Source organism: Amphibalanus amphitrite, unplaced genomic scaffold (genome assembly GCF_019059575.1).
Source record: "Amphibalanus amphitrite isolate SeventyFive unplaced genomic scaffold, NRLGWU_Aamphi_draft 000277F_arrow, whole genome shotgun sequence".
NCBI classification, from domain to species: Eukaryota; Metazoa; Arthropoda; class Thecostraca; order Balanomorpha; family Balanidae; genus Amphibalanus; species Amphibalanus amphitrite.
The window spans coordinates 476,170-498,526 of record NW_024881772.1 but is presented as its reverse complement, the minus strand read 5'-3'; the positions used below and the strand labels follow the sequence as shown (position 1 = coordinate 498,526).

The window sequence follows — 22,357 nt, the reverse complement described above, 5'->3', positions numbered from 1 at the left end:
AAATGTTTGACTAAAACGTTTTGTAGCACGCGGTGGTATATGCTGCTTGGCGCGCAACAAGTGCCGCACTTTCAGCTGTCAAACTATTGCTTCCAAATAAAGTCGCTAGGAACAACTGGGATCTCCTTGGATCCATCACGGCCCCTTAGAGTCCGTGCGTGACGATTCGTGGAACTTATTTTTACCGAGTTTGTTTATTCTGGAAGGTGACGACGTCCTCTCAAATCGAGACGAGGGGCCTCGAGTAAAAAGTGGGTGGGCCAAAACACATGGTTGCCCCCCCCCCCACCTCGAAAAGTGGGTGGGCACTTGCCCACCTGCCCCCCCCCCCTGTTGTATTGTATTGTATTGTATTGACAATTAAAACACTCTCCATATTAAAATGGCTATTCTGAGTGTCGCGTCTGAGTTAAAAGGGGAAAACGAGTTAAAATGCACCCAAATCACAGCACTCAGTAAACATATCGAACGATTCACTCATCCCTAAATACGTAAAACCCACTCGGAAACAGAGCGTTTAGAACTTCCCATAGAGAGGCTCCTAAAATCATGGGGCAGGCGATTATATAACTGGGCGATGCTGTAGAGCAGACGGCGCCTCCCTGCTTCGGTCCTCACGCGCGGGAGAGCCAGATCAGTGTCCCGCCTTGTCGAGCGTGAGCGCAGGGAAGAGTTGGTCAGGATTTGAGAGGATATAGTCTCCGGCTCCCCAGTGCAGCGTATTTTGTGAAGGAAATTGAGTGAGTGGATTTCAAACAGCTGTTCCTACACCTATGTTTTTCTAGGTCGCGAAGGTGTGCTAATGCACGTGCGCACGTGCACGAGCACACCCAACATTAACAGCTTAAAAACTGGAAGGCCGATTTCGATCAAATTTGCCGGGCGATTAGGGGATAAGACAACAAATTGCATGAATGCGCTGGCTTAAATCCCTCAGAGGCCGGTACATGGACATTAGAGCTCAGTGAGAGCGTGTGTGGTGCCTTCAGTGGCCTTGTGGAGCCGTTAGACATCAACATGGTGCTCTCAGGAGCCGGTGAGTCGTCAGAGTCACCGGTGTGGGGCCTTCAGAGCTCCGGCCTCCGAGATACTGGTGTGGGGCCCTGAAAGGTGTCGGTGTGGGTCCTTCAGATGTATATGTTGCAGGCACTTTAGAAAATCAGTCATTTTGTAAAGGCATTTTACAAAAAGACGGCTGTTTGAAAAATGACTGAACGCAACCAGGCTTTTTTTCAAAATGGCTAGCCATTTTACAAAATGACTAGGCATTTTGCAAAATGCCTGACCAGCATGGAACGTAGAGTACTATGGCCAACAGTTTTTGGACGTCTTCCTATACCCTATAGGTACGTGTTCAGCCTGTAGCTGATCGATTTGAAGTTCTGTGATGACGACAATGCTGAGTAACGACCAGGATGAGTTGCAGACTCGGCTGTAGCATAAAGCATTGTTTAGTTAACGCTGTAAAAACTCCCAAGTACATCAACGCCGTTCATGTTCTGCCTGAAACTAGACCTAACAAAACCAAACGGAGACCGGCCCTAGTCAATAGGCAGCCTAGTCAATAGGCAGGCCCGGTTGATGTACAATTACATGTAAACGAATGAGTGTAGTCTTTGTTTGATTGTGCCATTACGGACAAAACTGCATTATGTATTTGGACATTAAAAACACGTTCGAATTTGAAGTCGTTTGTTGACGCTCCAGATCGATCGTTTTAAATCCAGCAGCGTCGCTGACGTGGGGGTTGGAAATGTCGCGGGCCTGCACTTCTCAAAATAGAGGTAGGTATGGACTTCCCACTGCTGGACATAATGCTGGACTCCTCGGTCCACCTACACGCTACCAAAACGTATATAATTAGGTACTCGTATCTACAACATGCTGCTCAGTCATTTTGTAAAATGGCTAGGTATTTTGTAAAATGCCTAGGCATTTTGCAAAATGACTGGAGAGTCAGTCATTTTGTAAAATGCCTAGGCTTTTTGCAAAAAAGCCTGGAAAATCAGGCATTTTGCAAAATGCCTAGGCATTTTACAAAATGACTGATTTTCCAAAGTGCCTGCAACATATACCTATAGAGCCTTGAGATGCATAGGTGTGGTGGCCCACAGAGGCGCCGGTGTGGGGCCCGCAGAGCCACCGATATAGGGCCCTAAGAGACACTATATATAGTTTGAATAGAAGGGCCTCTCAGACCATCAGTCTCATGGGCCTCCTCTGGCTAGTATGAATAGAAGGGCCTGTTAGACCATCAATCCTAGGGGCCTCCTCTGGTTAGTATAAATAGAAGAGCCTCTCAGACCATTAATCTCAGGGGGCTCCTGTGGACAGTATAAATAAAAGGGCCTCTCAGACCATCAGTCTCGCGGGCCTCCCTAGAAAAGTGTAAATGTGGATAGAGGGCCCCCTCAGATTCATTAGGAGTGGACCTCTCTGACCATCAGTCTCAGGGGCCTCTTGTGGCCAGTATGAATATAAGAGCCTCTCAGACCATCGGTCTCAGGGACCTCTTCTGACTAGTGTGGATAGAGGGCCCTCCCAGACCACTGGTTTCAGGGGCCTCCAGTGGCCAGTTATATGAACAGAAGGGCCTCACAGCCATCAGCCTCGGGGGCTTCTTCTGACTGGTGTGAATATGAGGGCCTCTCATACCATCAGTCTCAGGGGCCTCCTCTGCCTAGTGTGAATATAAGGGCTTCCCAGGCCATCAGTCTCAGGGGACTCTTCTGACTGGTGCCGGATTGAGGGACCTCCCAGACCGAAAGTTTTGGGGGTCTCCTGTGGCCAGAATGAATAGAAGGGCCTCTCAGTCCATCAGTCTCATGGGCCTCTTCTGCCTGGTGATTATAAGGGCCTCTCAGGTCATCAGTCTCAGGGGCCTCCTCTGACTACAGTGTAGATGGATAGGCATCCCAGACCATCAGTCTCAGGGGCCTCTTCTGACTATTGAGGATAGAGGGGCCTCCTATGACTAGTGAGGGTAGGGGGCCTCGGCTAGACCACCAGTGTCAGGGGCCTATTCTGACTAGTGTGGATGGAGGGGCCTCCCAGACCACTAGTCTCAGACCTCTGACTAGTGTGGATAGAGGGGCCTCCCAGACCGCCAGTGTCAGGGGCCTCCCCAGACCAGTGTGGATATTGGGGCCTCCTCAGATCCACTAGGGCCTCTCAGGCCATCAGTCTCAGGGGCTTCGACTGACAAGTATGAACAGAGGGCCTCCTTGGATCCATCACGGCCCCTTAGAGTCCGTGCGTGGGGATTCGTGGAACTTATTTTTACCGAGTTTGTTTATTCTGGAAGGTGACGACGTCCTCTCAAATCGAGACGAGGGGCCTCGAGTAAAAAGTGGGTGGGCCAAAACACATGGTTGCCCCCCCCCCCACCTCGAAAAGTGGGTGGGCACTTGCCCACCTGCCCCCCCCCCCCCCCTGTTCCTACGCCTATGTTTTTCTAGGTCGCGAAGGTGTGCTAATGCACGTGCGCACGTGCACGAGCACACCCAACATTAACAGCTTAAAAACTGGAAGGCCGATTTCGATCAAATTTGCCGGGCGATTAGGGGATACCTAAGACAACAAATTGCATTGACTGTGTGCATCAGAATAAGTGTGAATATGCACAACCCAATTTTTAGAGCTGAAAAACGAGCACGCTGGTGGTGATAAGATCCGGTTCATAATCGATAGCGTAGCTCACTCAGGCTGGGTACGGTCAGGTCAGGTATATACCTGACCTGACCGAAATCCCCAATCTGAGCGAGTTACGCTATCGATTATGACCCGAATCTGATCACCACCAGCCTCTGCCCGTTTTTCAGCTCTAAAAATGGGTTGTGCACCTTCATATTTGCATACTCACACCCATTATGATGCTCACAGTCAATGCACTTTGTTATCTTATCCCCTAATCGCACGGCAAATTTGATCGAAATCGGCCTTCCAGTTTTTAAGCTGTTTATGTTGGGTGTGCACTTGCGCACCGGCACATGCATATTCAGTGCTGGAGCACACAATTAATGCACTTTGTTATTTCCGAATCGCACACCAGCTTTTACTGAGATCGGCTTGTTCGTTTTTAGCTGTAAATATGGGGTGTGCGATGTGCACGTGCCCACGTGCGCACGTGCATTATCACACCTTCGTCGACTTAGAAAAACTCATACACGGTCAGCATCCAATCACACACAAAATTTCATTGTAATCGGTCCGTCCGTTCCTGAGATATGACGGATGGGTGTGCACGTGCGCACGTGAGCACGCGCAGAGCTACAGGCTCCTCGGTGCACGGCACCCTACCAACTGGTCTCTTGCGATGTACCAAATATGATTGCAATCGACACAGTCGTTCTTCAGATGTGGGAGCGGCACCTTGCACGTGCGCACGTGCAATATGGGTCCCAACTGACTTTGGTAAGGCAACATTCTCGCCGGTCTCTAATCGTGTGACAAATTTGAGCGCAATCGGTCCAGCCGTTCTCGAGATCTGGAGGCGACCCCTGCACGTGCGCACGTGCATTGCCTCACCTTCATCGACTTAGAAAAACTCATACACATTCAGCATCCAATCACACACCAAATTTCATTGCAATCGGTCAGTCCGTTTCTGAGATATGACAGAGGGGTGTGCACGTGAGCACGTGAGCACGCGCAGAGCTACAACCTCCCCGGTGCACGGCACTCTATTTACTGGTCTCTTGCGAGGTGCCAAATTTGAGCGCAATCGGCCCAGCCGTTCTCGAGAACTGGAAGCCGCACCCTGCACGTGCGCGCGTGCAATATGGGTCCCAGCTGACTTTTGAACGGCACCCTTCTCGCCGGTCTCTAATCGTGTACCAAATTTGAGCGCAATCGGTCCAGCCGTTCTCGAGATCTGGAAGCGACCCCTGCACGTGCGCACTTGCAATAGCACCCCAACCATGACATACGGATATGCATTGCCCGGTGGGTGCCTACTGCCTACATGAATGCCAAGTCTCAGCGAAATCGCCCCAGTAGTTGCTGAGTTATTGTAATGGGAACAAATTTAACAACTGTTCTGTTTTTTGCACATTGCACGTGCAGCGGGGGTCACTCACGTGCACCAAGAGTATCCAATGTTTGTTAGAAGGGATACAGCTACTCTACAAAAGTTACCGCAAGTCAATCGCCCCAGTGGTTACTGAGATATAGGCCTCTCAAAATTGTTACCTTAGCAGAACGACTTGAACACCCCGACTTTTCACGTGCCACGTGCCACGACGGTCACCTGAATGCATCACGATAAGTGAATTGCGGGGCAGAAAGGATGGAGCTACCCAACAAAAAAGACCGCAGGCGAATCGACCCAGCAGTTGCTGAGGTATCAGCCTCTAAAAATACCGATTAAAAATCCGTCATTAAAAATAAGAGGCCAACTTATTTTTCGCGCCAAAAACGAGTGTCCAATCCAGGTAGTTCATGTTATCTATGGCTGCGCTTATGAGTTTTCGAGTTATTGGCTGGGGACATTTACCCCCCCCCCCCCTTTCCCAACAAGTGGTCGGTGGCGAACTAACCGAACGACTGAGGGCTAATGATCTTGTCATGATCGATTAGGCGAGCAACGTAATTTTCTAAAAGATTTGTTGCCCTTAGTCACTATTCACTTAAACCTCGCTCGCACGTGCCATTTTCCCATCCTTTTTCGACAAAATAATGAATAACTATATCATGAGCAACACGTTTGCTTCAAAGTGAAACAAAACTGCAATGCCATGTTAAGTATATGCTGTGATTTGCACAACGCAAAATGAAAAAAAAAAAACATGTAGTTTGCTTAGGAATGATAATCGTTGCATTATTTGATTGAATGCATTGTTGATTAGATTGAACGAAAACAATTGTTAGATTTGCAAGAGCGGTGTTGTATTCGTTTGAAAACCTTCTGAACAACCGATTGTGACCATGATACGTGACAAATAAATACTGACTAAAACAGCACCAGCCCCGTATATCTGAATATTCCACCAGCCGTATCTTCACCAGCCCCGCCACTGACCATCTCTACCAAGCACAGCACCCCTATTAACCATTTCTTTTTACCATTTCTAGTTTCTTCCAAACCCGCCGCCGACCACTCCCACCGACGCCCACTGCAGCGGCCCACCTTGGGTCGTCCCTGGTAGTTGAAGGTCAGCACGTAATCTCCAACGCGCGTTTCCGACTGTCGCACTAGGAAGGTGCCGTGTCCGCGCTGGCGCTCTTGCAGGACCAGCTGGGCGGCATCGGAGCGCGCCAGCGTACCATGAAACCAGGGGAACTGGTGCAGCTCGCCGTAAGCGTCCACCGGCGTGCCTGGGCGACCAGATAGCCGCCGGTCAGCAGAAGAACGGGCGACATTTTCAACTAAGACTAAACCAGTAAAATAAAAATAAGCGAACGCAAAAAAATGAGCCCTGCACGTGAAGTCTCTCTTGAAATATTGTTAATCTTCAAGAATCGCTATCGCTCCCTGGCTTGAGAGCCACTGGCTTTTGAGAGCCGGCCAGGCGGTCAACCCTAAAGAGCCAGGGGCTCTGAAATAGTGATGTCAGTTACAGAACATCTGAATACCGATACCAAACCAAATCCCAACATAAACCGTAAGGATATACCGATACCGAACCAACTTCAGAACATGAGGGAAATACCGACTTTTTACCAATTTCTCAGCCTTCTTATACGTAAGTGAGGGCACATTTTACCAACAAAATACCAAGTACATTAGGATTGAAATACCAAATACCAAGTTGGTATCTGTAAGGGAGATATCGTAACGTATACGAGAGCGAGCAAAAGTATATTTTTTAATCCCGACCAAAAAAGACACATCAATTTTCTAACGAAAAGACTCGTGCACATTAGCACGTGGTCTAGGATGTTGAGCACCCCTACAACCCCCCTCCAAGTCGGATAGTCACGCCGACTTCACGAGCACATCACTTCTGTAAGTCTAGTTTCAGGTGACGCCGATTACGGATCGTCACGCGGCCAGTGCCCTGCATCTTGACCAAGTACTTTCGGAACGGAGACTTTTCTACGATGACACCTCGGCGGTCCCAGGCTTTGGTTCTGGCGTCCTGACAGAGGACGCTGTCGCCGACCGACATTTCGGAGAGCTCCTTCGTGCCGACATCATAAGCGGCCTTGCTTTTCTCGCCGCGGGTGACCATGGAGAGCTCCCGTCGGCGGAGATCCCGGCACCACTCGGGGCTCAGCTTGTACCGCTGTGACGGTGACGGGATGCTGTCGCGGAGGTGCCTGCCAGCGCCAGCTGTGCCGGGGACCGACCGCCGTCTCGTAGCGGCGTATTTCTGTACATCAGCAGCGCCTGTGCTGCCTCATCCGTGTTGACATGACCTCCTCTTCCTGTGTGTTCGCGTATGATGCGCTTGGCTGTCTTAACGGCGGCCTCAGCTCGGCCGTTCGACTGAGGGAAGTGGGCTGACGAGAGGCGCCACCGGACGCCCCACCTGCGCAGGAACAGCTGGAAGGGCCGCCCTGACAGGTTGGGTCCGCCATCAGACGACAGCTCTTGAGGTGCGCCCCATCTGTGGAACAGCTGGCGGAATACGCCGCAGAGCGCTTCTGACGTCACAGCTGAGCGAAAATGGTGAACTTCCAGCCAGCCTGTCAGCCGGTCAGCGTAGCTCAGGTACATGTTTCCGTTGAGCTCAAACATGTCGGCGACCACTTGCTGGAACGGGTAGTCTGGGGCTGGGGAGGGAAGCAGTGGTTCTCTTTGCTGAGACGGCGCGTGGCGACGGCACTGCTCACAGTGCCGGGCATGGTCTTGGACGTCATGTTCCATGCCGGGCCAGTAAACAACCTGTCTAGCTCGTGCCAGCATGGAAGATGAGCCTTGATGCGCAGAGTGCAGGTTTTTGATGATCTGACGGCGGAGGTTCCTGGGAATAACCAGTCTCAGGTCCTTTTCGTCTACGCCGTACATCAAAAGGTCGTCGGCTATGCACAGACGGTCTCGGACATTGTAGAAGTCTCGCACTAGTGGGTCTTCTTGGGCCCGAGTATTGGCGAAACTGTCTGACGATACCTTCTGAGACAGCAGCTGATACTGCTCGTCAGACTGCGCAGCGTCTTTGACATGTTGGGGATCCATGGCTATGACGTCTTCTGAGGTGGCCGTTAATGCTGACACAATGGCGCCCAGGGCCTCCAGATCCTCACTAACGTCCGTGTCATCCTTGTCTGGTTCTAGAGCGCCGACTGGGTACCTCGAGAGCGTGTCTGCGGCCAGATTCTGCTTCCCAGGCAAGTGCTTGATCCGATAGTCGAACAGCAGCGTCTTCTCCTTGAGACGAAGCAGCCTTGGGTTTGATATGTCACCGAGGGCTCTGTTGCCAAGGATTTTCACCAGCGGCCGGTGGTCCACGAGAAGAAGGAAGCCCGGATTACCGAGGAGGAACAGCCTGGCCTTCTTGAAGCACCACGCCACGGCCAGTGCCTCGCCTTCCACCGCTGAGTAGTTTGATTCCGCCGAAGACAGATGGCGGCTACCACAGAGGGCCAGCTTCCAGCCCCCTGTACAGCAGAACGGCGCTTGATGTTTGGCACAGCTGCAGTGCTGCTGGAGGATCACGAAGCCAATTCCATTTCTGGACCAGTCGGTCACCACGGCGGTTGGCCGGGACCGGTCGAAGTAGGCGAGTCCATTTGCCGCCATACTGCATATGGCTTCTTTGGTTTTGTTCAAGATCGTCTGGAGATTCTGATCCCAGTAGACTTTCTTGGAGGCTCCAGGCTTCAGAAGGTCTCTGAATGGTTCCATCAGGGGTGAGACGGCCATGAACGGCGCGAGCTGGTTCACCAGCCCAAACCAGGATCTGATGTCTGTGATGGATGGCTGCTCCGGCATAGGGAAGTTCTTTATGGCTGACAGCTTGTCGCCTGTTGGCTTGTAGTCTTCCCATCCTAGGAAATAGCCGACGAACTCGACATCACGACGACAGAACTTGAACTTGTCGGGGTTCAATGTCACACCGTTTCTGCCACACAGCGTGAGGTAGTCGAATGTGTGGAAGAACGCTTGTTTGATATCTGCATCGTACAGCAGAGTGTCGTCGATGCATTTACACTGTCTTTCCACACCAGCGACTATGTCATCATATCTTTTTGTGTAGGCGTCACCAGCTGAACAGTGACCCTGCGGTGTACGCAGATACTGATATCGGCCGTACTCAGTGATGAATGTTGTCAGTTTGCGACTTTCCTCGTCTAGCATCACTTGGTGATACCCATTAAAGGCGTCTAGAACCGTCTTGTAGCTTTTTGGGGGGATGCTGCTTACCATGTCGAATGGTGGAGGGGTATGGTGAGTCTCGCGGAGACATGCTTTGTTACCGGGCTGGAAATCCACCGTTCTCCTCGGTTTGCCGTCCTTTTTTCGGTACAGTGACCATCCTGAAGCACCACTCCGATGGCTCTCCGGCAGGAACTGGTCTCAGGATACCCCTGGCGACATCGTCATCCAGCTGACGCTTGACCTCTTTCTTCCAGTGATGTGGAATTGGAATGGGTGTGTGAGCGACGAACGGCTCAGCTCCATCCTTCAGGTGGATGTGGTGTGGCGGCCCCGACATGGCCGGGAGCGGCTGACACGTGGTGTTGAAGGTGCTGTCCGAGAAGTGCTCCTTCAGCCAGGCCTCCAGCTTTGGTATGTTTCCCTCCGTGGGTGGAAATGGGAGCTGGTTTGGACGATCAGGCAGGTGGTGGGGCCTGTCTGTGGTCATGTCGGCGCCTTCAGGAGGATGATCAGCGCCAGAGATGGCGCCGATCTGGTGACACGGAAAGTGGGCATGTACGATGCTCAGATTCCTACATGCTGATAGCGAGAGGAACATGTCACTGACGCCCGCTACCACAAATATGTCTTCTGTGATTTGCCTGTCTTGAAGGCAAAGCCGCATCCGGATGGTGCCAAGCACTTGCAGACCACCACCGGCTGCATGCTGCAGACGTCTTGGCGTCTTCTTTAAGTGTTTGGGGCTGAGTCCCAGCTGTGTTAGATGTGAGCGACCCATGACGGAGACTTCAGCACCGGTGTCGGCGATGGCGCTGAGAACACGCGACTTGCGGCTGCCGGGGTGAATCACAGTGAGCTGCAGGCGAGGAAGTCCGCGCCCGACACCAGCTACGACGTTAGGCTCAACGCGCACCGAGCTGAGCGTTGTCTTGCTTCGACACACAGTGCTGAAGTGGCCTTTCTTACCGCACTGGGTGCAGAATTTGTCGTGCGCCGGACAGCCTTGTCGACCCTTGGTGTGTGCAGCGCGCCCACAGAAGGAGCATGGGGCTGCCGGCTGGTGGGATTTGCCCTGCTTCTGCCGGGTGTGAGCGGACATCCTGGCGGCAAGCTCGGGTGCTTGATCTGGATCCGGCTGTTCGATGTCCTCAGCGGTGTCGACTGGAGCTACGGCCGCAGCTACAGAAGTGGCGGAAGCCATCGACAACTCATGTTTGTCTCTATATGCTGACTCATGCGCTTCACAGTACGAACGCAGCGCCTCGAAGCTGGAGAAGCTGCTGTGCTTCAGTAGAAGCTCCTGCTGTAGCGCCTCGCTCTGGACGCCGCAGGTGATCTGGTCAGTCAGCATCCAGTCGGTAAGGTCGCTGTTACAGGATGGACACGTGAAGCGGCAGTCGGCGGCAGTTTGCTTACACCGGACGACGAACTCTCTGATTGGTTCAGTTGGCGTCTGTGCTAGCGCGTGGAAACGTTTGCGAGCCACAGCTGGGTTGCTACTGTGTTTGGTGATGTTGCCGATTTCCTGCAGTGCCTGGTCGACGCTGTAGCTCTGCCATTTATCGCCATGAATAGTATCGATGGCCTGCCGTAGCTGTGCGTCACACATCAGACGTATGTGCGTCACGGTGGCTGAATTACAGTCCTGTGTAAGACGCTGGTAGTCACGCCAGTCACGGCAGAACGTGCGGTATTCCACGGAGGACATCTCGTACGTGCCGGTCGGTGGCCTGACATTTTTGACTTCTCGCTGTACTGAGCGGTTTGAGGATGACTGATCAGGAGCGCTTGTGTTCGGCGCTTGGGCAGCCACGATATGAGTCAGCTGCTCCATTAGGGAATCTCGCTGGGCCTCGCGCGCCTGGGATTCGAGGAGCGATGCTCGCAGGTCCGTTAGCTGTTGCTGCAGGAGCAAGAGCGGTGAGGTCTCTGCAGCTGATGTGGTGTCATCTGCTGGCGTATTGATGTCGCCGCTGGCCCCCTCAAACTCTTCAGCCGCTGTGGCTAGTTGTAGCAGGGCACTGGGGTCATCACTCGCCATATTGACACTTTTACTTTAATTAATACGACCGCGCCATGTAAGGGAGATATCGTAACGTATACGAGAGCGAGCAAAAGTATATTTTTTAATCCCGACCAAAAAAGACACATCAATTTTCTAACGAAAAGACTCGTGCACATTAGCACGTGGTCTAGGATGTTGAGCACCCCTACAGTATCGGTTTGGTATCGGTATACCAAAAAGTTGGTATCCGATTGACATCTCCACTCTGAAACCAGGGAGCGACGGCGATACTTGAAGAGAAGGGATACTTTCAAGAAAGACTACGCACTCAGTATACATACGAAGGTGTCTGCGTGGAATCCATAATTCATCTCGGTGTCAGGGGGCGACACGGCTATTAAAGGTAGTGTGCCAGCTTTCCTGGACCATATGGAGTTAATGACCCGGATAAGGAGAACCGGATTTTTAGAACTTATCCATACCTTCAAAACTCATGGAAACGTCTTAAATTCTTCAAATTTTGAGTACCCCAGTGCGAAATTCACCCCGACGGGTTGTCGTCGTACCCCAACCGCATTTCACACCACTATGAACAATAAATGCACACACTAAAATCGCTATTACCGATAGGCTCATCCAATCAAGTTTCGATAAACCCGTTCATCATCATCTCCTGCGGTTTAGAACACGCCTGTTAGGTGGCCTCTGCTCATACTTTGTGGAGTTGTGGTGGTGCGTCGGGCCGCGCGCTCTGACTTCGGCCAAGAAAAATGCGTCAGCTGATCATTGTCATTTCTGCCACTTTCGTGTGGTGAGATTGGGTTATAACTTAACAGACGGCTGTTTCATATCAATTATTTTACATAAAATCATATTTGAAACCATAAATTAACCCGCGAGTTGCTGGGGGGGGGGCGTTAAACGCCCCCACTTTTTTCGCCGGGCCATAGCATAAAAACGGCGCGCCGCAGGCGCGCCATATTTTGGGTACCTGTAGGGAATTGATTGAAGTTTATTGTGCCAAAGTTTCAAAAAAATCGGTCGGAAAATTTTTTGAAATATCGAGGTTTTAGTGACGTCATGATTTCTGAGTTTTCGACCAAAAACGGCTAATGTTCAAAAAATCATACAAAATCACAGAATAGACATACAGACATGCCGTAAACGCCATTAGACTGCCAATACCATGAACAATCAAATGGCTATCTTCGATTATTGATTATCGTTCCGCATTTTCCAAAATCTTGAACTGAATCTTGGCAATTTCTCGTCACCACTTCACGACCATGATACATGCATTTCTTAAATTGGACTTTTTGAGCCAAACACGTACACATATGATAAAATGAATGTCACCATCGTGTTCTACGCCCCAAATTACCCATTAAACATGTGTCACAGGCTGCGAATATCAGTTTTGATTTTCGGGGATATGTGCCTACCCGGTTGACCTGACCTTGACCCTGACCTATGCTTGACTGACCCCTACATGGAGCTGACACTCTTGTAGGCTTTATATGATGGATTGTGCACGGTTTTGACAGAGTTTGTGACGAGAGGCGCCCATTGCAAAGTCCTGAAGTCCATGCTACTGAAAGCCCGATTTCAGGTGTTTGACCTGACCTAGACCCGACCTGTGACCTCAAAATTCAACTTTAAAGTACTCATCTGAAGCGTCTCGTCGCGCTCTTTCGTTTGCCGCCTAGTGCGTTTCGCTGCGCCTATTGGTTCTCGAGTTATCGGCTGGGGGCGTTTAACGCCCCCCCCCCCCCCCAGCAAACGGTGGGTGGCGAAATACCCCAGCAACTGCCGGGTTAAGGTTCGACAGCCAAATTAAAGAAACAATACCAATGCTGAAAAAAGCGCGGTTTTAAGGCTCATGATTATATATATAAATGCAATGAAAACCCTAAGCCTCATGCTAATAATTGTATTCAAAATAGGGCCAAGAAAATGAGACAACTGTTTCGTGCATAGCAACTGACCTGACCTGACGATGTGCTATGCACGAAACAGTTGTCTCATTTTCTTGGCCCTATTTTGAATACAATTATTAGCATGAGGCTTAGGGTTTTCATTGCATTTATATAAACAATACCAATACAGGCTTACAGTTAAAGTTCGACATTGTGTTGTCTACGATTAGACAGCTGATAACTCATTCCCGTACGTCGTAACTCTATAATGATCTTTGCTTATTGTCACATGTGCGCCGCATTCGCGATTGTTGCCGACGCCTGTTTGCAGGTCAGCCCACTATAGTTGTTATACATATCGAAAAACCGATAAAATTTTAGGCGAAAAAAAACACTATTCCAGGCCCATTTTTGACTTTTTTGCGATATTAGGTAAAAACAGAAGCTTCTTATCCTAGGAAAAATAAAATGGGAAATCATTGGAAGGTGGCACACTCCCTTTAACCCGCGCCCTGCTGGGGGGTGTTTGAACACCCCCCTTGTGGTTTTTCGCGAATATCTCAAAAAAGGCGGCGCTAGCATACATCAATTCTACACATGTTGTGAAAATTTCAGACCAAGGTCATCCAAGGTCAGGTCACCAGGTCACTTGAAGTGACCTCACCTTATAAAAAGTTTCAATGTCTGTCATAGCTACACCGAGTGACCGATCGCTTTGAAACTTTCAGCGATTGCTAAGAGCAATAGTATGTACAAAATGTATATCTCTGAATTTTGATACCGATGACCTAAGGTCAGGTCAATTTTGCGACCTCCCCATTATAAGTCTATGGGAGAAAATTGAAATGCGCCTCTTTTGGACGAAAGACATTATAAACACTCCCAAACACCGAATTACAAGTGGTTTAGACACACTGAACATGAAAATGGTGTCCGTGACCCTTGTTTATGCCCTGAGGTCATCTTAGGTCACAAATGGTATCTAACGGTTTTTCGCAAATAACTTTTGATAGAGGCATGCTAGAGCGATGAAAATGCCTTAGATGTGTTCAGCTCGACGATACGGATCGACTGACATGCAACATGACCCTTTCCGGTCAGGTCATGACCTTGACCTGAGGTCAAATTTTCAAGTTGACCTTTCAAGGTATAGTTCATTCGATGCGTCTTGACGAGAGGAACACGATGCCGCTAAAAGTAAGCTCGTTCAAGGCTTGGGTCAAAAGTTATTGCAGAAAAAAAAACTGTTTAAAAAAACGACTATTTTTGCAGTTTTTGCCCCCTGCAGGCAAAACCGTTGACGTTAGGTCAAATCTGAGAGAATTACTCAGAAAAGGCGTTAATAGGGCTATCGAATGCGCTTTTTAGCGGCGCTGTAGCTCTATTGGTTCCCGAGTTATGCGTTGGCTTCTTGGAAATTTTCGACATTAGACCTGGAAATCGGCGAAATATTGCCTTCAATGACCTCTGGTGACCTGACGTTTGACCTGACCAAAAAATTGACCGAAGTGATTTCGTCATTATTTTTGACGCTCTTTCGAACACCGCCTTCCGCGTATCGCTACGTGGCCCAGGAGCCGAGTTAGAAGGGGGGGGGGGGGGTGTTAAGACACCCCCCCCCCAGCAGGGCGTGGAAATCCAGGACCCCCAGCCGGGCGCGGGTTAACCCTCGCCCGTATAGGGGGGGGGGGGGGTCGAACGGACCCCCCCTCGGTTTTTCGCGAATAACTCGCGTAAAAAGCGGCCGATCGCGACGAAACTTTCAGTACCCTCGCGTTAATCAATTTTACACCTACCCTGAAATTTTCATGACCCTGACCCTAATGACCTTTGACCTGTGACCTACTTTTCGAGACCATGTTTGGCCGGAATCGCGATTCGGCGTATGTCGGCTCGCATTAGCCGCGCGTTTGCAGTCTTTTCGTGGTTTCAAGCGTTCAAACATGGGATATGATGTTGCTCCCATGCATTAGGGTGGGTGTCAAGGTCACCGGAAGGTCAGGTCAGGTCATTGACCTTTGATGACCTCGGTTCACTTTTTCGAGTTTTACATGTTTCTAGGCCAGTTTTTGGAGCTGAATTCGAATTTAGCAACCATATGAACATTTACGAAGTAGTTTTGGCACCTTCGTAACATGTTACGAAGCTGTCCCAGTAAACATGACGACGTCGGCCCGACGTCGGGCCGAGGCTCGGCCCGACGTCGGCCCAACGTCGGTTCAACCTCGGCCCGACATCGGCAGGACGTCTCCTGTGACGCCGATTTCGGTTTTAAGCGCAATCACGTGACACACCCCAGTCACGTGACCTAGAGGTGCGCTTTCAATAGACAGAGTGCACTTATATCGAACCGAGAGTTGTACGCAATTAAAGACAATAAACGTGCTCAGTTTAACCTGCTCTCTTCAATAAAGCGAGATAAATGTTTCATAATGCTTCGGTACCAACGATATTGCCAATCCATCAAACATTGTAGTCAGGAGACGATTTGGCATTCGACACTTTTCCGAATTAATTCGGCGTTAGAATTGCACATATTTTATCAAATTGCGCTTTACAACAACAGTCGACTGAGCCGTCCGAGCGCACCCATTCCATCTGCGCCGGCAGGCGACAGAAACCGCCAGTGGCGGAATCAGGGAGGAAGGGGGGGGGGGTAAGAAAGTGGGGAAGAAGTAGCAAATGGCTTGTGGCGTCTGAAGCTCAATAAGAGCCTAGGTACTCAACCGGAGCCGGAGCCGTCCACAAATCTACGGCTCCATATCTTCTTTGAATTGGGCTGCCTAATCGTAGGCTATGACTTCATTGGTGGTTGATTTATTTCAACCGAATGTCATAGTCATGAGCTGCTGATCGCATGTCTCTGGTCCATCTGCATTCTGTAGTTACTATCATGAAATACTCGGGAAACTTTGCCCTATTATAGATACTGTGGCTGTTGACGGCGTTCGAGTGTGAAACCAAAGGCGTTAATGACGCAGAGGAACTTCAGTGAAAATGTCTCCCAATTACTCCAGTGACCTTGACTCCAGGGTGGTGTTTCACAGCAGATCGCTGAGTGCGCTGCGCGCGTCGGCGCGTTGGGTTTCCATGGCAATTTATCAACAAACTTCACTCTGACGCTAAGCTATGACGTCATCGCAAAACGCTAGCGCGCCGCTCCGCCAGCACGCTAGCAGCATTCGCACTCAAACCTCTGTTCTCTTTGTACTTGGTTCCTTAGGACCTCTGTTCCAAACGCGATTCATCATAAGCTAACAGATCGCTCGCAACGTCATTCGAGTGACGTCAGGGGTATGCCTTAGCTCCCAGCGCGCGCAGCGTCGGGCGGTGAGACAGGGGCCAGGGCCCAGGACAATATTCATTAATCGGTTTATCGTCCAAGGCCGTATATTAGGGGGTTAACTCGTCAGTAGGTTTGTCTACATTTGCTCAGCTGACGAAATGACGTCAATGGTCGTCCGCCCCGCAAGGATCAGACGGCCGCACACAGTAGGTAGGTACATAACGCGGGCACAGGCAACAATCTCATCGACCTTATCTTGATAGAAAACACAACAGTAAAACGCTCTAAACAGGGGCGCAGCCAAGGGGGGGGGCACACTGGGCTTTAGCCCCCCCCCCCCAAATCTAGTAGGCGCCCTCACTGGATGGCGCCTTCCACGATCATTTCGGGGCGCTTTCTAATGTCCAGCACTCTAGGCGCCGTCGACGGTTAGCCATTGCGGTACACCATGCGGCACTGGCGCCCAGGTTTACAATTTTATATCTCTTTGTGGGTTAAGATGCACCCACAATCCTGAACTGCCAGACATCCAACCCCAATCTCCTGACCATCTAGCACCCTGGCATCATCTTCAGCGCCCTTCTGTCTGTTCGGCGCCCTTCTGATCTGTCGGCGCCCTTCTCGCCATTCAGCGCTCTTATGGCCTGCCGGCGCCCTTTTCACATTCGGCGCCCTCTGGGCTGACCAGTCGGCGCCTTCATGGTCCTTACCACACAGCATCCTCCTGATCTTTCTGCGCCCTCCACGCTTGCCGGCGCCCTCCTGACCTGTCAGCGCCCTCCTTATCGTATTATAGCGCCCTCCTCACCGTACAGCGCCCTTATGGGCCCATCGATAGCGCTTCGGCGATACCTATCGCCTAGAGGCTGCAATGGGGCCCTTAGAGTACGGTGTCAGACCCCCCAGAGGCCGGTGTTAGACCCAATGGTCAGCGAAGGGCATTAAAGGGCAAAGGCTCAAGGTAGGGCCCCAGAGGCTGATGTGGGCCTTCAGAGGCAAGTGCGTGACGCCCAAAGGTAAGGCTTGAGCCCCCCAGAGAACATAATAGGGCCATCAGTGGCCGATGTAGAGACCTCATAGGCCAGTTTGGGGCCCCTCAGAGGCTAGTGTGGGGCCTCAGGTGTCGGTATGAGGCACTTAAAGACCGTTATGGGTCCTCAGAAGCCGGCATCGATCTTTCAGAAGCCAGTACGGGGCCCTCAGAGGCACATAAGGGTCAGTTTGGGTCCCAAAGACAGAAATGGGAGTTGGGACCATCAGAGGCCGGTGTGGGACCTTTAGAGGCTGGTTTGGGTCCTTAGGGGCAAAATTAGGGCCCTCAGAGACCAGTACAGGACCTGCAAAGGGCAGTTTGAGACCATCAGAAACCGAATTGGGCACTCAGAGGCTAATGTGGGTCCTTACAGGCCAGCATGGGCCCTCAGAGGTTAGCGTGGGGCCCTAAAAGACCAACATGGGCCGGCGTTGGGCCCCAGAGGCCATTAGAGGGCCCTCAAAGGCTAAGATGGGCCCTCAGAGGCCGATGCGGGCCCTTAGAGGCCGGCATCAGGTCTTCAGAAGCCCGTGCGGGGCCCTCAGAGGCTAAGGTGGGTCCTTACAGGCCAGCACGGGCCATCAGAGGTCAGTGTGGGGCCCTAAAAGACCGGCATGGGCCGGCGGTGGACCCCAGAGGCCAACAGAAGGCCCTCAAAGGCCAAGATGGGCCCTCAGAAGCCGATGCTGACCCTTAGAGGTCGGCATCGGTTCTTCAGAATCCAGTGCGGGGGGCCCTCAGAGGCTAATGTGGGCCCATACAGACCGGCATGGGGCCCTCAAAGGTCAGAATGGGACCCTAAAAGACTGGCATTGGCCGGCGTTGGAACCCAGAGGCTAGCAGAGGGCCCTCAAAGGCCAAGATGGGCCCTCAGAGGCCGATGCGGACCCTTAGAGGCCGGCATGGGGTCTTCAGAATCCAGTGCGGGGCCCATAGAGGCTAATGTGTGTCCTTTCAGGCCAGCATGGGGTCCTCAGAGGTCAGTGTGAGGCCCTAAAAGACCGGCATGGGCCGGCGTTGGACCCCAGAGGCCAGCGGAGGGCCCTCAAAGGCCAAGATGGGCCCTCAGACGCCGATGCGGGCCCTGAGCGGCCGGCATTGGGTCTTCAGAATCCAGTGCAGGGGCCCTCAGAGGCTAATGTGGGTCCTTACAGGCCAGCATGGGGCCCTTAGAGGTCAGTGTGGGGCCCTTTAAGACCGGCATGGGCCGGCGTTGGGCCCCAGAGGCCATTAGAGGGCCCTCAAAGGCTAAGATGGGCCCTCAGAGGCCGATGCGGGCCCTTAGAGGCCGGCATCATGTCTTCAGAAGCCCGTGCGGGGCCCTCAGAGGCTAAGGTGGGTCCTTACAGGCCAGCACGGGCCATCAGAGGTCAGTGTGGGGCCCTAAAAGACCGGCATGGGCCGGCGTTGGACCCCAGAGGCCAACAGAAGGCCCTCAAAGGCCAAGATGGGCCCTCAGAAGCCGATGCTGACCCTTAGAGGTCGGCATCGGGTCTTCAGAATCCAGTGCGGGGGGCCCTCAGAGGCTAATGTGGGCCCATACAGACCGGCATGGGGCCCTCAAAGGTCAGAATGGGACCCTAAAAGACTGGCATTGGCCGGCGTTGGAACCCAGAGGCCAGCAGAGGGCCCTCAAAGGCCGAGATGGGCCCTCAGAGGCCGATGCGGACCCTTAGAGGCCGGCATGGGGTCTTCAGAATCCAGTGCGGGGCCCATAGAGGCTAATGTGTGTCCTTTCAGGCCAGCATGGGGTCCTCAGAGGTCAGTGTGGGGCCCTAAAAGACCGGCATGGGCCGGCGTTGGACCCCAGAGGCCAGCGGAGGGCCCTCAAAGGCCAAGATGGGCCCTCAGACGCCGATGCGGGCTCTGAGCGGCCGGCATTGGGTCTTCATAATCCAGTGCAGGGGCCGTCAGAGGCTAATGTGGGTCCTTACAGGCCAGCATGGGCCCTTAGAGGTCAGTGTGGGGCCCTTAAAGGCCGGCATGGGCCGGCGTTGGACCCCAGAGACCAGCAGAGGGCCCTCAAAGGCCAAAATGGGCCCCCAGAGGCCGATGCGGGCTCTTAGAGGCCGGCATCAGGTCTTCAGAAGCCCGTGCGGGGCCCTCAGAGGCTAAGGTGGGTCCTTACAGGCCAGCACGGGCCATCAGAGGTCAGTGTGGGGCCCTAAAAGACCGGCATGGGCCGGCGTTGGACACCAGAGGCCAACAGAAGGCTCTCAAAGGCCAAGATAGGCCCTCAGAAGCCGATGCGGGCTCTTAGAGGCCGGCATCAGGTCTTCAGAATCCAGTGCGGGGGGCCCTCAGAGGCTAATGTAGGCCCATACAGACCGGCATGGGGCCCTCAAAGGTCAGAATGGGACCCTAAAAGACTGACACTGGCCGGCGTTGGAACCCAGAGGCCAACAGAAGGCCCTCAAAGGCCAAGATGGGCCCTCAGAAGCCGATGCTGACCCTTAGAGGCCGGCATGGGATCTTCAGAATCCAGTGCGGGGCCCATAGAGGCTAATGTGTGTCCTTTCAGGCCAGCATGGGCCCTCAGAGGTCAGTGTGGGGCCCTAAAAGACCGGCATGAGCCGGCGTTGGACCCCAGAGGCCAGTGGAGGGCCCTCAAAGGCCAAGATGGGCCCTCAGACGCCGATGCGGGCCCTGAGAGGCCGGCATTGGGTCTTCAGAATCCAGTGCAGGGGCCCTCAGAGGCTAATGTGGGTCCTTACAGGCCAGCATGGGGCCCTTTAGAGGTCAGTGTGGGGCCCTTAAAGGCCGGCATGGGCCGGCGTTGGACCCAAGAGACCAGCGGAGGGCCCTCAAAGGCCAAGATGGGCCCCCAGAGGCCGATGCGGGCTCTTAGAGGCCGACATCGGGTCTTCAGAATCCAGTGCGGGGCCCTCAGAGGCACTTAAAGGCTAGTCTTGGGACTAGAGAGACAGAAATGAGGCCACCAGAGGCCGGCGTGAGGCTATCAGACGCCGGATGGGCCCCTGAGGCCGGTTTAGGGGCCCTTAAAGGCCAGTGGAGGGCCCTCAGAGGTCAATGTGGGTCCTCAGCGGTCAATGTGGACGCTTGACCGCCACTGAAGGGCTCTCAGAGGTCAGTGTAGGACCCTCAAAGACTGGTATAGGAGCTGTTGATAGCTGGCGTGGGTTTCTCGAGCCTCGTGACAATCGAATACGGGCCAGGGCCCCATACGGCCATGGGGGCCCATCGGTTGTTTGGGGGGGGCAAATGATATGATGCCCCCCTGATTTGCCTTTTGGGGGGGCATGGCCCTGATGCCCCCCCCCCCCCTGCGACCGCCACTGGAGCCGTCCGCCTTGCATACACCTATGCATTCATGTCTCGACCAACACCGACCAGCTGAGCGCCACACGGACACATTTGGCAGCACATACACCAGTGCGAAGGAAATCCCCTCCGCTAATACTTCACGCAAAACAGGCCTAATGAAGAGGGGTCCCGCGCAAGCAACAGGTAAGTATGTGCATAGAGTAAATACAACAAAACTGATCGTTAACATCTAAACATGCTAAAGTATAGCATAAAAGGCATTAAATCCACAAAACCAGTGGCTGAAGCCGCCTCTGTCAAGTAAATTGTGCCGTCAAGTGTAAGTGCAATGCGCCCAAATCAAACATAAAAGTGTCTGGAAAGGGCGCATATGCGCTCGGATCATACTGCAGAGTGTCGTAAAATGGCGCAGTGCGCTTTTATCTGACTCGGTAGTGTCGTTTTTAGGCTGAGTGTCTGATAATTGCGCCTGAAGTCGACTCGGGAAAATTATTCAAACAGGTATTTCGAGAAAAATACAGTGTTAAAAGCAAAAAAAGCTGTCGGAATGCGTTTTGCAAACACACCTATCAATTAAAAGTGTTTGGGTCACCTTCAGGTCATTATTTAAAAAAAAAAATTGTTCACCGAATTCCAGCTCAACATCTAGGTAAGGTATACGACACCCACTCCGTCTTCGCGGCAAAATCCTTCATCTGAAAATTCAAGTACATATGGTTGTGAGTGTGATGTACCAAATGTATGCATTATGCATCAGAAATGACGAGCGAGAAAATCTCTTTCAAATGAGCATCATTTTTTAAAGATTGGTTACGAAATAAACGAATGAGAACAGAAAAACGGAAAGTGCTCGACCACTCAGGCTCCAACAGGACTGTTGAATACAGGCGCAATTTACCCACGATTTGTCGCGAATGAGCGCAGTTTCACCGCATCGTTCTGCATCGCGTTTTTCTCATTTGTGGCGGAATCAAACAGTGTCCTGATACTATCACATATTCCGGGGGGCTAAATTTACCTCTTTTCATTGCAGCGAGCTTCCTAGAATGCATAACTTTGAAGATTTTGCGACATGAAAGAAATGTCGTACTTCAGCGCAGTTTGAGTGTGCAATTTGCGGCAACTGTCGCTTTTAAGCGCTGTCGTTTTATTTTGCGCAAAGTCGAATTCGAGCGCAAAAAAGTCGAATGAGGGTTGAATCGTATTCCCGGATATGCCCGCATGTTCCGACGTCCAGCCGAAGTCCAGCCGACGTCGAGCCGACGTCGGGCCGAGATCGTTTGCCGAGGTTGACGAGATCGTTTGTCGTTGGACCGACGGGGCCGACGTCGGCATGTTTATTGGGACAACGCGCCAAAAATATCGACCGGCGGCGGGATTCGAGCCCCTCCAGTCGCCGACGTCGGCATGTTTACTGGGACTACACGCCAAAAGCATCAGCCGGCGATGGGATTCGAACCCAGTATTACTCGAACGCGTGGTTAGTGCGCTAACCACTACACCACGCAGCCAGCTAACGGGTCTGGTTTGTTTTGTTCCCTTATGCCCTTTCGGTCTGACAAGACCATTT

General features: G+C 52.1%; 1 protein-coding gene across 1 annotated transcript in view; it reads right to left on the bottom strand.

Moving 5' to 3' along the window:
* The window catches only part of LOC122387208 (SH2B adapter protein 1-like), a 367,382-nt gene that overhangs the window by 143,004 nt on the left and 202,021 nt on the right, over positions 1-22,357 (bottom strand). Inside the window, exon 6 of the mRNA XM_043377161.1 lies at positions 6,128-6,315. Coding sequence (XP_043233096.1) covers positions 6,128-6,315 — 188 coding nt within the window. The remainder of the gene's footprint in view (positions 1-6,127; positions 6,316-22,357) is intronic.